General features: G+C 36.2%; 2 protein-coding genes across 2 annotated transcripts in view; both read left to right on the forward strand.

Annotated features, from left to right (window-relative positions):
• The first annotated feature begins 27 nt into the window (after positions 1–27).
• Positions 28–14,248, forward strand: LOC112053278 (uncharacterized). Its single transcript, XM_024092662.2, has 7 exons — positions 28–567; positions 1,505–1,777; positions 2,300–2,641; positions 3,735–4,081; positions 4,171–6,795; positions 13,201–13,309; positions 13,646–14,248. Exons 1-7 carry the CDS (start codon positions 286–288, stop codon positions 14,177–14,179), a joined length of 4,512 nt encoding a protein of 1,503 aa, XP_023948430.2. The 5' UTR covers positions 28–285; the 3' UTR covers positions 14,180–14,248.
• Positions 14,249–15,377: 1,129 nt separating this feature from the next.
• Positions 15,378–17,164, forward strand: part of LOC112053282 (cAMP-dependent protein kinase type II regulatory subunit) — a 40,534-nt gene continuing 38,747 nt past the window's right edge. Inside the window, exon 1 of the mRNA XM_024092666.2 lies at positions 15,378–15,944. Coding sequence (XP_023948434.1) covers positions 15,731–15,944 — 214 coding nt within the window. The 5' untranslated portion in view covers positions 15,378–15,730. The remainder of the gene's footprint in view (positions 15,945–17,164) is intronic.

Raw genomic sequence — 17,164 nt, forward strand, 5'->3', positions numbered from 1 at the left:
AGTCAAGTGTCAAAAATCAGAAATGTCACAACAATAAAAAAAGTAACATCACAATCACATGTTTAAAATCAATAATGGCAAATTCAAAATTTTCTAATGAAAATTACGTAAAACTTTTAAGTTCCACAGATTTTTTAAGCACTACACACTTTGACTAATACTGTATAGTTACAAGTTGTTAGTGTAAAGTTTTTAAACATTTTTTAGTTCCTATTGTGTAAACAAAATAATACCTGTAAAACTTAAGAAAAAAAGGAAGGTTGAAATAAAAATAAAGCGTAAAATATGGAAAATATTACACAGTGTTTTTCTTTAAACTACAAACAAATTTTAATTGACGAGATAGCTTTGGACGGACTGCAAGGCATTGGATTGGAGACGCTATGGAAGCGAGTGGAGAAACGTATTAATTCACCTTTAACTTCCAAGATGAAAGAAAAATTTTGGAAGTACATAACTAATAAGGCATCCATAACCATCTTTCAAGTTCCTGAGCCACCACCTGTTATAGAAGTTATAGATCGCTTCACAATTGTTGATACAACTACTGGATATATAGCAGACCCTGTAAGTATACTACAGTAGAAATAGAATGTCTCATCATCACTATCAACCCATATTCGGCTCACTGCTGAGCTCGAGTCTCCTCTTACAATGAGAGGGGTTAGGCCAATAGTCCTCCACACGAGCCCAATGCAGATTGGCTGACTTCACACATACAGAGAATTAAGAAAACTCTCTGGTGTGCAGGTTTCCTCATGATGTTTTCCTTCACTGTTTGAGACACATAGTATTTAATTTCTTAAAATGCACACTACTGAAAAGTTCGAGACTGGACTGAATTCAAACCTACGCCCTCCGGAATTGGAGGCAAAGGTCATATTCACTGGATTATCACGGCTCATCGTCATTATAATCAGCCTATTTTAAAGGCCCACTACAGTGCCAGGATTTCTTGTATGAGAAGGTATATGGAGCTGAGACCAACCATGCTTCTACAATGCAGGTTGGTGGGATAAGGGTGATATAAAATTGACAAACCACTACCCTAACCAGTGTTAGGGTCCTAGGGGTGGATGAATTCATCTGGTGGGAATTTTATTTTTACAAGTTTGCCCTTGATTACAGTCGCTCCTGATGGTAAGTGATGATGCAATCTAAGTTGGAAGTGGGTTAACTTTAGGAGGAGGATGAAATCCACACCCCTTTCGGTTTAGACAAAACATCATACCAGAATGCTAATTTGCTCGGTGTCTTTATAGGTAGGGTGGTAAATAGCCAGAGCCAAAGCCTCCTACCAGCCTAAAATTAATTTAGCCAAGAAACATTTGAGTTTCGACTGATTTGAGTCCACTCTTGAACAGATTAGCTGAAACTAGCTCAAATGGGTCTGGGGGTCTTACAAGGAAAGCTCTCTGACTATCATTACTTTCACAACAACAGAATATTTTGTTGATCTTGGTCAGTGATTGTGACAGATACAGAATTTTCATGAATTTTTCAGCAAACATTTTTAGATGGCCCTTATGAGTATTCTCCAGTTGAGAATGAATATGGATCATGTACCAATTATACTACAAGAATATTGTTAAAGGACACTATACAATCAATGTCATATGAAGAAGTCAATTCAAAGTATGAAGGCAAGTTAGTGGCTGTAGCATCAATGGAGGAGAGGTGGCATGCTTTAGCATCTCATTTGCCAATGGACTACATGAGTCAACTTACACCAATTCACTATGCCTTACTGGAGTTGATTGGTAAGGGGAGAGAAAATGTAAGTAAAATGTTTTAGAATTTATAATATTGCGAGTGTTATTCATGTTAATTGATTATGAAACCTGTAAGTTTCGAACCTATACGAGGCCCTTAGTCATGAGCTGATTCTTGCAACGCAGCACGATCCAAACTGCGAAGCAGCGGCGCGGCGCGCAGCCTCTCGCATCGCGCGTTGGGAGAGGGGTTATGTGGTGGGGAGTGAATTTTAATGTATTAATTTTTAGTTATCCTGCAGCTATCTATCTGTTGTGCTCACAAATATTTTTTATTCCATTTTCATTATTTCTATTCTAAATCATATCAATCAATATTAATTTTAACTTTATAACAGCTGATCAGGCAAAGATTTGCCATACCTCATCATACATTTCAAAAATACACATCATTAAGTATGATGATGATGTTTTGGTTACACAGATAACCGTGTCCCTGTGTAACCAAAGTTTAGTTTTTTCATTTCATTGTAAATTATGAACTTATGCAAAGTAATACCAGCTTCAATTTAATATTTTCTTTTTAGGGCCAAATGACAGTTGGTACGACAAACCTAAGCAAAATTGTGAATGAGCCCAAACTTCTATTTTACAACAGAAGCGTTCTCCAAAAACTTGACCTGATTGATGTACATTACAGCACACAATTCACCTTTGGCAAAGCAATGAAAAGCATATTACTACGCCTTAAAAGATTTAAACAACCTGCCATTGGGAATTTTCCTAAAAAAGGCCTTATAGCTGACACAATAAAATATTTATTGGAAAAACCAGACCATTCAGAAATAAATGAGATTGTAATAAGAAAAAAAATTTATTCATCAAAAGATAGTAAGAGGTTCCAAAAAGCCTTGAATATCTTTACATTTGTAAGTACTATTTTTTAACTATTAGGACCTTGTATAAGTTCTCACTTTTTTTTGACAAAACAAATGCTTTATGGAAGTATTGTCCATCACTAGAGAATGCTGTCTCTCATCTTTCGGGCGGTATATTAATTCCAGGTCAAAAAAACCTATTTATTTGTCATCTGAGGGTTTTTATTAATCAACCCATTTTTGGGTATCTTCATATGAATGGGGGCAGGCACTACTCCGCCAAGCCATTTGCCATCAATCAGAATATATATTTATTTCATTTGAAAAAGACATATCCTGTGAATGCTGCTGGGGGTGTAGAACTTTCCCTTTTTTGGCGTTTTCAGTTAGCTTCTTGCTGGTAAAGCAACATTAGGCCTAGTCTTGTCATGTAACATAATTACTTTTCTGTGTTTCTTCTAGCAACTATTATTTAATGTTGGATATAAAAGTGTCAATTGAAGTCGTTAGTGATCTCCCATAATATACCTCCGTTCAGCTCCTAATAAATAACACCTGGCTGACCACATTAGATGTAGATAGAGGTTTTGCTAACCATGTTCACACAAATCTGGCCTTTACTTCGTGATCCACTTTTCATTACAAATCAGGATTTGATGCAACCTTTCATTTCCTGCCTACCTTACTTGTACTTGCAGCTGGATCATTCTAAATGCTATCAATCTATCAATAAGAATTTAGTTGCAAGTTTCTAAATAATAAAGTGGTGTAATTATAAATCCCTGCAAATCTATACTAATATTTTATAGAGGAAAGTTTTGTTTGTATGTTTTGAATAGGCTCTTAAACTACTGAACCGATTTGAAAAATTCTTTCACTTTTGGGATGCTACACTATTTTCTTGCGCTATAGGCTATATATGATCCCCGTATTACTACGGGAAGCGGGTGAAACGGCGCGACGTCTGCTAGTACACTATATTTGCCATACAAACCTATAGGTACATACAATACAACAAAAATATTGCAAATCATGGTATTTGAAAGTCCATAGGAAGGCCTATATCTATATAGCAGTGGACGTCCATTGGCTGGTAATGATTATGATCACAAATAAATATCTACTACGGTCTTTACACTTACAGGAAGATAGAGATGTCAAAGTCATTAAAAGTAAAAATTCTAAAGGTGAGAAGAAAACAGAATTTGTGAAAAAAAAGTTCATTTCTATTGTACCAAAGAGTGATGAATCGTCATCAGATGAAGAAATTGACAAAACACCTTTACAATGCCAATATAAAGTAGGTGTTGGCTTAATGAGACAAGCATATGAAAGAATTTTAGAAGCTGGCCTAAAAGGCCTAACTCAAACTGAAATAGCTCAACTGCTTGGTGTAGAATTTTACACTGGCAGATCTATTTGCAGGATTTTCAAAAATAAAAATCTTGTTAGGGAATTTCTAGAAGATAAAGGCAGACAAAGAACCGCAAGGTAAACAATGCTTTTGTATTTAATATGTATAGTTAAGACAAAAATAAATAAAACTTTGATAAACCTACGCGTTTCTTTCATAATTACAGATATGTAGCTGTTGCAGCTACGAAAGAAATTGATCAAGTATATACAAAAGAAAAAAATATTCTACTTGAGCATGCGAAAAGTGTAAAAGAAAAAAACGAATCTAACATTGATGAATCAAATTCTGATAGTGACGATATACCTGTGAAAAAACTAAAACTTCACAAGGAAAAAGAAAAAACAGAAAGTACTGTAAGGGAAAAATATAAAACAGAAAGTACACCAAACAGTATAACTGAAGTAAAAACATTGGAAGGTTTTGAAAATGTTAACGAGTCTCTTTTAAACACGAAAAAGAAACTAACTTTACGACAACTAAAGTTTGCTAATGGTATTTTGAAAATAGTTAAAGAACGTGATTTTATCCTAGGCTTTCAAACATTAAATATGATAGTGTCGAAAGAAATAGGAGAACCGCAAATGGATGCAAAGGGGCTTAAGAAATTTGTACAAAAATTATTAATAGATAATCAGTTGAAAGTTCTTAAAATTACTAACTTAAATAAAATTTATTTTCTTATTTGTGCTCCTAATATCAAACCAACAGATGACGTAATAAAAAATAAATACAAACAACTGTGTGTCAAGCCAGTGTTGAAAAAGAAAACCCAAATATGCAAAGTAGACAATGCGAGGCCAAAATGGCAGTTTATATATCAACGGTACATAAAAATCCAGAAATTACATGAATTTCTTACCAAGTTTGTTTACTTTAATGACGACAAATCAACAATTATTCTGAATCAAGATAGTCAAGGTAATGTTTTAAAACATGGGTTTTCTTCTCTGTTAACTATCATACCACAGATGACTGTTGAATTTGCATTAAGTAACTTAAACAATCTGGAAACATCAGATGTAGCCAAAGTAAAAATAGATACATCAGACATAAAAATATGCGAAGCGGAGGAAAAATTGAAAAATCTTTTGTCACATTCACAAAGTATACAGAATTCTATAAAAGTTATTCTAAAAATTCTAGCGGCTCTCGGTCTTATCCAACTAGTTCATACACCATCCACATCCAGAAAAAATTCAGCAAATTCATGTATTTTTTACATAAACAGGCATGCAAAAATTTTAAATACTACGGGCAAGTGGCCCAGACCAGTTGATGGAAGTGTCATAGAGAAATCATATTATTTCAATACATTTGACGACGTTATGAAATATTGGCACGATGTAACCAATATCAGCTCAAATACTATAATTAATGCCCCAAAACGCGAAACGCTTAAATTAAGACATCCGTTACGCAATGAAGCCGATGTCGGCATGTTTGACAACGGTGAGCGACTGGGCGATGGTCTAGGTCCATGCGGATTTGATTCAAGCATATTTATGGATATTCCAAGATTATGGCGCAAATTCGTATTTAAAACTCCTAATATTCCTCAACAGACAGGGCCTAAACGAAAAGCGAAAAGAGTCGTTAAGAGGAGAAATAAACCCAAGAAGGTTGTGAATAAAGAAATTGTAGCAAAAGTGGATAAGAGAAAGAGAATTCCTGATGGTCCTGCTCTGAAGTGGTCTGATTTCGAAGACAAAATCCTGATGTTGTGCAAGGCTGCTGTTACAGTACTGAGCCCTACATCACAACCAGGTTCATTAAGAGTAAGGAACATCGTAGCGAAGGATCTGTTGACGATGATCGACCGCAATAAAACTGCTGCCTATTGTCACAAAAGATCAGCAGTCCTCGACTCAAATTCAAAATTAGCACATGAAAAAGATTGCATTGTCAATGAAATGAGACGTCATCGGCATCTCATAAAGAAATACGATAACCTTTTAAAAGTTTTGAGACATCGTCATATCGAAAGCACAGCAAAATATATTAACGAGGCCAGACTGCCGTTACTCGAATTGGTTTGGCTCGCATCTCAAATCGAAACAATCAAACCTTATGTTCGGCGAATTCCATGCATTGCGTTGAACGTCGAAGATTTCCACAGAAAATATATGATTACTGCAATGTCTTCGAATCGACCGTACAATGTATATAGAACACCGGTTACATGTGAACCAGAATTCGCAACTTTAAAAGAAGGAATACTCTTAACTGTTATGCTATCATTAGATAATCAAGTTACGAAAGATATCGCAAAGAAAATTTATAATATATACGAAGTATATCCGGAATCAACGCTGAGGAGTGCAGTGGACGAACTGAGAAAAGGTGGTGTGATCGCCGCACGAGCAAAGTGTTTAAATAACAATTTGAAAAAAATACATTTCGATGAAATCGTTGAATCTTCTTACAGAATCTCAGTAGCCTACCGCCGTAAAATGGACGGTAAATTTGAGTTGGAATTTATCGCCAAACTAGCGGATATTATGAGCAATCCTTTACCTGAGAAAGGTTTGAAAGGCTCCAGTGAAATCAATTGCCTGCTGTTTGAAATGGAAGCCAGTGACGTCATAAACATAAAATTGGAAAATTTACCAATAATCACTGGCTCTGCTGGCTCAATAATACAAGAAGAACAGATGAATGTTATCGACATGGAAACCAAATACAAATTAAAAACAGGTACAGTAGCTTGGACGAGCGAGAGAAATATCGAAAATTTTTTGGAAGTCTACCAGGACATACAGTTTAAAAGTATTTTAGATTCGATTTCAAAGTAAGTTATTGTTATATTTAAACCATTGACCTCTTATAATAAAAGAACGCACAATCATGTAGAGGAAATTCACGTAAAAACTGGAAATTTTGCTTTGACAGTTTTAGAATTATTGGTAAAGAAAATTATACCATATCGTTTTTAAATATAGTCCAATATTCAATAAAATTCAAATTCAGAGCAAATTCAACCGTAAGTATTGAATTTAAGGTTGAATTTACAAATGCGACTACTTGAATTGAGTGCCAAGAAGTTGTGTTTGGCACTCATTAAGTGGGGACGTTTTTTGGTCGCTGATTGTGCATCCACTTTTTGATAGGAGATCGATGACTAAAACGCATTTTTATGCAAATTCCGTTGAAAATTAGTTAATTAGAGTTGTTATTCAAAAAAATCACCTTTCTAAGTCGGCATTTGTGACGTTTAACTAAGGGCTACACTACTACACTCCCATGATATGTGGGCGACGGGGGAAAGACTGTACGGGCGTACAGTCATCAATTTCAATCATCGCTACACGGCCCCCGCGGACCATCGGGAGTGTTACTAACGAAGTTGCTAAGAATATATCAATATTCGACGTATACTTTTTTTATGTATGAACACGTGTAACTTTTAACTGAGTAGCCCGATTTTGATTTTTTTTTTTACTTAATATAACCGTTTTCCCCCCAAAGGGCAGAAAACGATTATTTAGGTTTCAGCCGAAGCTTGATCCACTTACGAGATTACCCTCCAAATTTTGCCCGTTTGCAGTGTTCCTACCCTACATTTCATTGGGTAAATGAGGTTTTGACATAACATCACGCCGTCATCCGCCGGCATGTCGCTTGACAGTTGTCAATGTCAATCAGTACTCTCGTAAGCCGGCAAGGCATGAAATTTTAGTGGATCAAGCTTCGGCTGAAACCTAAATAATCGTTTTCTGCCCTTTGGGGGGAAAACGGTTATATTTAGGTGTTCGAGCCTTCAGCTTGATCCACTTACGAGATGTGTTTATATTCTGCCGGCGATGGCAAGGCGTACTGTGATGACCATTTTTTATGATAGTAAAAGAAATGATAATCATTATACATGTAAATTAATGATCAACGACGTTTAAATTATCAGTATATAAATCAGTATATTGTCAGTGATTATCATAGAGACAAAATATTTTTCTCATCTCTGAAGTAATTAACTAGATATCAAATTTAATTGATATTAAAATTATTGTCATTTAATTAATCACAGTTATTAATGTAGATTTCACCCAAAAGTAACACACATATTTTTATTAATTGATATTTTATTTAATGGTAAAAACAAAACCTATACAACCCATATATTCATTTAAATTGGTGTAAATATGCTGCACTTAATGCTGTAAAGTAGTAAAGTAAACCTCAAAACATCTGAGGAACTTCTTCAAGACAGCGTAGATATATTGACTACCCACTTTAAATTTCTATTGTATTTTATTAAATCTGTATTTACAGATGCTTTTAAAATTATCTGAGAAAGCTGAAAACGTGCTAATTTCAATAAGCTTCGCAGTTATACCGAAATGACTGCGAGCAGCTACTTTAATCTTTGTCTTCTGCTAGACATAATAAACAAACCAGATTCATTGACATGTCCAATAATTTCTTTACCCAAATATAACAAATTTGTAATATCAGTTTGTACTAATAGATATAGCCCTCTGACTACATAAAGTTAACCAAACCAATGTTTGATCTGTATTTTGTCAGAACCGTAGTGTGTATAGTTAAAACATGAACTCTCCACTCAAGATAAAAACAAGGAGTCATGACATGCTACTTAAAATAAGCTATCAGTTGAGTATATAAATAGACTCATTGGTGACCAACCATGTTAGAGGTTTTGGTTTTAAAATTGGTTTCAATGCTAGTCTAACTTTAAGTTGATCAAGTACCTAGGTAATTATCTACTCGATAATTTTTGGGTTTATAAACCTATTTGACTAAGGATTTCTAAAGATCAATAGTTCTGAGTACGAGTTCTGATTTATTTATTAAGTATTTGCAAAAATGAAGTCCTACCGAAGTAGGATCTAACTGTTAACCCATTCCAACATATCCAGGCTTGATTACACGTATTAATTGTGAATTTACGCCAAGCTGTTTCTAAAATATTCTGTCCTCTGTTGCCAAGGACCTTAGTAGTACAGCAAGCACATACAATATGTTACTGAATGTGACCTGTTGGTACTCGCGAAAGAAATGTTAGATTGTTAATTGTAAATGGTTGGCTCTTGGTTCTCTGGTACAATGGAGACCTGGAGAAGAGGAATATCATAAACTTTCTCTCCTATCTGGAGCTACCAGAAGATAGGTTCTCAAGCAGTGATTAAGATGTCTCGAATTATAGGTACTAGCGTTGAAGATGGAAATAAGCTAGGGCCACCACAGCCTTTAGTTTAAGTCTTTGCTGAAGACGTCGACGAATGGGCAATACTAGAAAAGCAATCATATTTTAGATTGGTTAGATCACTGCCCTTGTACTGGTAAACAAGTCTACTTCTGGTTTTTCCATCACCTTGAATGTTGTCTGAAGAGCTTCGTAACTTTAGAATTTAATCTTGCAATTCTAATAATCGGTATAGACCCGTCTATAATCCCAGAAAAGTACCTGGCTTAGGTATATTTGAAGTTGGTTAGCTAAATCTAGAATTTACTGCTTAATGCAAAGAGGTATAGATTTATATATTTGTTATCTTCTTGAAATATTGCATACAGTTTTTTCTATCTAAGGTCCTTTCTCACTCGCTCTCTCATAGAAAATCCAATACAATCCATAATATCTCTTTAAGCTTGTGTCAAACATGTTGCCGTTCATTTTAGAAACTGTTTATGAATATTAAGTTTCTTATAGTTCTCTACTGAATCCTACTGCATCTGATGTTATAAAATTTCAAGTAGATGGTCTTCTCTAATACGTATGCAGATATATTGTATAATGTATACTGAATGAGGCGGGGAGCATGCATAATTTATAAATATTATACACTGCTATAACAGTTGCAAGCCACCATGCCCACCAGCGAAATTTCTTTATGAGTAAGTAGCATTTCTTGACTGTTCTTTTGTACTGTCTTTGGCGACATACAGGCGATTTTCCTATTTGTGTTGACATGAGATTGAATTTTCGATAGTTTATATAGATACCACCCAATATTGGGTAGCTGTATCTACCACCTATATGATGAATAGAGGCAGTATGCTTGAATCGTTGTTAAAAAGAATATCATCTATAAGTAAAGTAACTAAGTATAAGTAGGATGAAATCTGAATTACTTAGCTAAATATATATCCATTAACAAATCTATACAGAGTTATCATTCTACAAAGTAGACATTTTTCAAAAGTTTAAGAACAGAAACCGTCTATGAGGCAGGGAAAGATGTGGCTTGTGATACCTTTGCCTGTACGTTCAAGATATATAAAGCGACGGAATGATTGTATCGGCAAATCAAATAAGCTTTTGTGGGCAAGAGTAATTAATTAATACGGCCATATTTTCCCCTTGAAGGAGAAGGAAATATTTATTCGTTCCTAACTCTCTTAATTTCCCCACAATATATGTATTATATGAAAAAATTTCCATAGATTAATTTTAAATCTATCATATATGACAGATTGACAAACTTAGAGAAGAAATGCAAACAAAGTGTAATTTTAGATCCAGGCACACTTAATTAAGTGCACGAATATTTTGAGCACTAAGATCTTTTCTGACTTCAAATATAATTTATTTATTTTTCCTTCTCATATTTAGTTCGTGGACATTTTCTCGAGCCATAGCTTCTATGGAGTGACCTGTTTTAATTGGGTCTGGTACCGGGAATCGAACCCGAGCCTTTATGTGTGAGCCAAGTATCTAGCCAATAATGACTAACCCATACCGGAAAATATTTATTTATTACATCTTGCATTTTAATATGATAAAGCCAGTTGACTTTCGGTGGCTAAATGGGTGTTGTACAGTGAAATACATTGCAAAAGATTGTGGAATCTCTTATTTGAGGCTTTATATATAGGTCTCAGGCATTGTATGATTGCCACCCTTTTTGTATCTAAAGTGCAGTCATGTATCACGAGTATCTGAAGTGCAACATTTACTGTCACTGTCACTGCATTATGAAGTGATTGTCTGTGAACGCGGGGTCATCTTTGCTAATGCACTATTTAGTATTATCTTCAGTCAAGTGAAGACTGGACTGTTGTTGTATATTCGAATATTCGCGAAGCTTCTGAGAATGATATCCTTGCTTGGCTAGGAATTTTTACTGCATGTCCCATTTTGCTTTAAGATAAAGTATTTATCAAAATAAAAAGATTAGTTTCCTGGTCTTGCTTGTCTTGCTAAGATAATCTTCTAACTGAACGGGAGCAATCCAACAACACTCAGTATTTATATACTCTAATACCATTGTATGATGCTTGGTTCTAAGATTTTATTACGTTGCTCCAATAAACTTTCTGTGCAAAGTAAATTTTTCTTCCGATACAGTCAAGACGAGGCAAGTTCGTCCATAAGGAAGGCCATCAACTGGATCTCTTAATATATACAAAGCCTCTCAAAATAGAGGAAGGGCAGTAAGGACAAAGAACATCCGTTTTAAAGAACCTATTATCGTATGCATCGATCAGAAAGATTTGTTTCATTGTTGAAAGTAGGAAATAAATCAGGACTCACAGCAGTAGTTAAATAATTATGTTAGCTTCAAATGATAAGTATGCTTTTGCGTTCTCTAAGCCCATGTGAGCTTTAGACACTATAAACATGCGGTAGATGGAGAGTAGGTATAGTGAAACGCAGTAAACGCGTAATTTTCATATTCCACTGAAATCTTTTCTTCGAACACATCCAGGTTTGATGTGTTACCAAGGAGCTTCAATATTGATAATACAAATTCATCAAGCATTTATAACTTTCTTAAAGACTCCCAATCAACTTGAGTTATGTATTCCATGATCTATAAAGATCGTCATTAAGCTGATTACTGACGTTCAGGGACCCTGGTAATTGAAGAGTACCCAAATACGCGCCTTAGACTTCAGGCGCGCAGCCGACAAGGCAGCTGTCAGAGGTCACTTAAAGGACAAGCAAATAGCAAATAGCTGACAAATAGGCATCGTAAACGCCGGCCGTCTCAGCCAAAGCATCGACGGTCAACTCAGATGACGTCTCAGTTAGCGAATCAGCCGTGCAACCGACATTCCAGGCGACGCGTTGGTCAACATCCCAGACGACGCGTCAGCCGATATTTTAGACAACGTCTCAATCAGCGAATCAGCCGACATCTCAAACGACACGTCAGCCGACATCTCAGATGAAGTCCCATTAAACGACACCTCAGCCTCAGTCTGTGCGGCCGACGTCTGCACAGCCGACGTCTCAGCCGACGTCTCAGCCGACGTCTCAGCCGACGTCTCAGCCGACGTCTGTACAGCCGACGTCTGTACACCCGACGTCTCAGCCGACGTCTGTACAGCCGACGTCTGAGCAGCCGACGTCTCAGCCGACGTCTGATCAGCCGACGTCTGAGCAGCCGACGTCTGAGCAGCCGACGTCTCAGCCGACGTCTGAGCAGCCGACGTCTCAGCTGACGTCTGCGCAGCCGACATCTCGGCCGACGTCTCAGCCGACGTCTGAGCAGCTGACGTCTGCGCAGCCGTCATCTCGGCCGACGTCTCAGCCGTAGTCTGAGCAGCCGACGTCTCAGCCGACGTCTCAGCCGACGTCTCAGACGACGTCCCAGGTGGGACGTCATCTGCTCATCATTCAGTAGGACTATACAGCGAGTCTGCCGTCCGAAGAGCGGGCATTCGCTAAGATGAAAAAGAGAAAAACTCTCATTCAGTATAGATCTACATAGCAAGTCTGCCGTTCGAAGAGCGGGCATTCGCTAAGATGAAAAAGCTTGTCGGGAGTCACGTGGACACTCGACAGCGAACAATACACATCGGTCGTACAAGATGGCTACGATTTTTTCGTTACTGTCTTCATTTGGTAACTAGGTCTATCCAGCGAGTCTACCGTCCGGAGAGCGGGTATTCGCTTAGAATTGAGAATAATCTCTCATCTAACTAGACCGTTGACAAAAATATTCTCCAACAAATTTCACTGTGCACTATCACTATTTATTAATATTCACATTTAACACTGCTCACTTAACAAAATTTGAAGACGTACTGATTGACATTGACAACTGTCAAGCGACATGCCGGCGGATGACGGCGTGATGTTATGTCAAAACCTCATTTACCCAATGAAATGTAGGGTAGGAACACTGCAAACGGGCAAAATTTGGAGGGTAATCTCGTAAGTGGATCAAGCTGAAGGCTCGAACACCTAAATATGTATAATATCGTACTTTTAACGTATTATGTATTGCAGGGAGAGTATAGTGACGTTTTCTGACAATGATGTTTATGATATGAATGACCCAGTAATATTATATTTGGAAGGCAAAGGGGAGAAAGGTAGCACTTTTCATGAATTACAGGTAATTTATTTTTGTATCTGTGATAATAACGTATATTGAAAACCAATATTATATTTTCAATTTTGTATTGTACACTAGTAATAACAATTTTAGGATATGATTAATTTTGGAAAATCATTTGTTTTTAATTTAATTAATAATTAACTTGAGAACCTCCTTTTGAAGACCGTTGAAAACGGTGACAGTTCGTTTCACTCTTGAAAGTTTGCCGCGATTTCACGATAATAATACTTATTATGAATGTCATAAGGCAACTGTCACCGTACCCATGCTATCTGAAAAACACTTGAATGGTTAGGTAATTCATTTATATAAATACGATTATTTTCATTACAGAACCAACTTTCTACTCCTCGAAGCATATTGTGCGAAAGACTCAAAGATCTCGAGAAAAAGAAAAAGATAAAACGGGTTGGTTATTACGAAAATTTAATAACGCTCACAAAATGTGCAACACCTATGCTATTACAAATTGAACCTAACTTTCATATTATACCTACGCCATGGCTTACTCTCGGAGGACAGATACGTACTGGTGTATTTATAAAATGGACTAGTGTTATAGTCAATAAAATATTTGAATTACCAGGATGTTCTATTGAATATTTAAGTAATAACATTGAATGCATCTCAATAAGAAGTGTTCAAGATATTTGCAATTTCCTACAAGGCTGTGAATGTGTTGTTCTGCGTTGTATTGAAAAGAGAGATGTGGATTTGTTTTCAGATGACGACTATGTTCCAGAGTTAACTGAATATAACCCATACGATTCACCGGATAATATTTTAGTGTTTCCTGTTAATGATATGCTAAGTAGATATGCTTGTTTGAGGAAAGCGCTTTCTAATGAAAGGGATCCACTTGTATAAATCAGCTTAGCTATAAGAAAACTTATTTTATAAATAGTTTTATGATACATTAAACTGCAATTAAAATATTGGGAGAAGTTTTTTTTTTTTATAAAACATTCATAAAGCTAATTTTTTAGGATATATACCATCTACGATTATCTAATCACTATGTTCCTTTTTTTTAATTCTATACAAGTTAGCCCTTTAAACAATTTCACCTGATGGTAAGTGAGAAGAAGCAGGCTAACTTGTAAGGAGTAGGATGAAAATCCACACCCCTTTTGGTTTCTACACGACATCGTACCGGAATGCTAAATCGCTTGGCGGTACGTCTTTGCCGTAGGGTGGTAACTAGCCACGGCTGAAGCCTCCCACCAGCCAGACCTGGACCAATTAAGAAAATCTCAATTGGCCCAGCCGGGGATCGAACCCAGGACATCCATATTGTCAATCTACCGCGCATACCACTGCGCCACGGAGGTCGTGAAATACCTTCACACTCACAGTATTTCTCAGCAAACTGCCTCATTGATCCCGTGGTTAGCTGGTTCAGGACAATGAGGTCAAGGTATGAATCCCGAATTCAAAAAAAATTGGTACATTACCTATTGGGATTTTTCTTTCATGAAAAATAGCAGTCTGGTGTTTTGAAGTTGGGAGAACACGTTAAGCTTGCGCCGGACTTTTCACCGGATAAGTGTTTGTTTTTTTGTATCTAAAATGAAAATGGACTTGCTGAACAGCTGATGAAAATTAAATCAATGTTAGAAGATTCTTACGTGTAGTTTCCTACTGTATTCTCAGCATTATAATACCAAAACCAAAAAATCTGCATCTGTAAACAAACAAACGAGGCAATTTTTTTTCAAATTTGCCTCCACGAAATTGGGTTTATGGTATGATAGGTATACACATACATCAATCAATCTGTGTTTGTATAACCGCCACAGATTATAAATTAAATAATGGAGTAAATCGTAGACAGAGAAAATTGCATACTCTATCAACGAAGTAAATGCTCTATTCGTTACGAGTGTAAATCAAAGTCTTAGAATTGATAGCAGTGGGCTCAATACGCTCAATAGCTTTATTAATAGTATATGAAGACAAAATGATCCGACAACAGTGTCTGATGTCTGCGCTGGCCATATACAATTTCTATAAATTGGTTTGTTTATGGTCGATTGCATAATTTTCTTTATGGCAATGAAAATTTAAACTAGGCGAGTGATTATAGAAGTAGGGCAATCCAGATTTCGCCATTTTTACTTTTCAGTGAAAGGAGATTTTATAATTGTCAGGCTGGAGGACGAAGAATATTTTGAGAAAAGTGTGTCATACTTGATTATTCGTAGTCAGGTTTATTACTTGAGAAAATCATAGTATAATAGTGTGGTTTTGTTTATTACTAACGTTTGTATGTAGTGCTACTTCACCGCCGTAAGGTTGCTCGTTGGTGTGTCGCTTAGCTAAATTCAATGGCTATGATATCGAAGTTTTAATCTGGCGAGTCGCTTTGACGTTCACCGCGGGGCACAGTAACGAGGAAGCGAAGTGACGCGGTCAGACATGAGCAGGCCTCAGGGCGGACGGATCCAAGTCCCCGATGACCTCAGAGAGATCCTGCTGGAGTTCACCATCAGCTACCTGCTGGAGCAGCCGGGAGACGTGATCAACTACGCGGTCGAGTTCTTCACCAGGCTACAGAACAACAGGACAACGACGATAGTGCGAGGCCCGTCGGCGGGCACTCCCGATGAGTCCATAATATCAGACGAAGAAGGTATATTCCCTATCATATCTCCCAGTAATAAACTCTCGGCTCGAAACGGCGTCAAAGGTTAGTTATTAGGGCAGCCGTAGCGCCAACGTAATGTCATTTCCATATGAATGAACAGAATATCTAATTCAACATACATAACCACATACACGGCGTCTAGCTCTTGCACAAGTTGCTATAACTATGTACTGGACATGAATTTTATATTCTTGTATAGTCTATTGCACTATTGATTTTCCAGTCTGCATAGGCAAAGGCTCATATGCTCATTCAGTTGAGGCATAGTCACCTATATCCTATATGAGGTTCATGAATATGAATTAAAATAACTTACTATTTGAAGGCATAGAATAAACCATTTGAGATATTTTTAATATTGTTCAATATTTTCATTCACCATACATAATGCTTGTTAGGTGCTATTGCAATTAATATTGTTTTCGTTGCAGTAATTTGTAGTAGTACTATATTGTGTAGTATAAATACTGTACTGTGGTGTACTGTTGCAAAATTCTCAGTAAACATAAATAAGTATAACATAATTATTTTGCTATAAATGTATGACGTTAGTAAAAACCTAATAATATGATAGATCCAAATAAATTTTGTCCATTACAGATTTTCAAATAAAGGATATTTATAATTTTTAATATAACTTTAAATTTAATTTCAAATTATTAGGATCATTTTTTTTTTTATTGAGAAAGAATACATTAAGGAACTTAAGCTAACTTATCCTAATAACTATACAAATCATGCCCACGTGGAATGGTGGCAAGAATACTGGCTGCATTTTCGCACTGGACAGCCAAGCTGATCCTTTGCGCAAAAAATGAGCCAGCCCTTCTGTCACCAGTCGAGGCAACAAGCCGCGGTAAAATGTTAAGGAAAAATTTTTTGGCACTGCACTGCACTTTAAATTAATTGTACTTTTATAAATATCCCATTTATACAATATTAGATTAAGTATAATATAACTATAAATATTGATAAGATTAAATTAATATTTATTTTAACATCTTAAAGTGAATTAAATTTTAGATGTAAGTGGTCCTACAAACCAAACCTTTATAGAAAGACAGACTATTTTTTATAATAACATAGTAATTTTCATTTAAAAAGGCTCCTAGGAAGCCTTCTAGCCTTCTTTCTAAAGCTTAGTTTTTACCAAATCTTTGTGATAATAAAGATCTTTCAAAAATTTAATAAAATTATCAAAATTT

This window comes from Bicyclus anynana, chromosome 20 (genome assembly GCF_947172395.1).
Source record: "Bicyclus anynana chromosome 20, ilBicAnyn1.1, whole genome shotgun sequence".
Lineage (NCBI taxonomy): Eukaryota > Metazoa > Arthropoda > Insecta > Lepidoptera > Nymphalidae > Bicyclus > Bicyclus anynana.

What these genes read in the sequence shown, in the direction of transcription:
- LOC112053278 (XM_024092662.2), top strand. Translation starts at nt 286, where the DNA reads ATGGAAAATATTACACAGTGTTTTTCTTTAAACTACAAACAAATTTTA. An exon ending in ATTTTAGATTCGATTTCAAA is followed by an intron (nt 6,796 to 13,200) that starts GTAAGTTATTGT and finishes TATGTATTGCAG; the next exon opens with GGAGAGTATAGTGACGTTTT. An exon ending in GCACTTTTCATGAATTACAG is followed by an intron (nt 13,310 to 13,645) that starts GTAATTTATTTT and finishes TTTTCATTACAG; the next exon opens with AACCAACTTTCTACTCCTCG.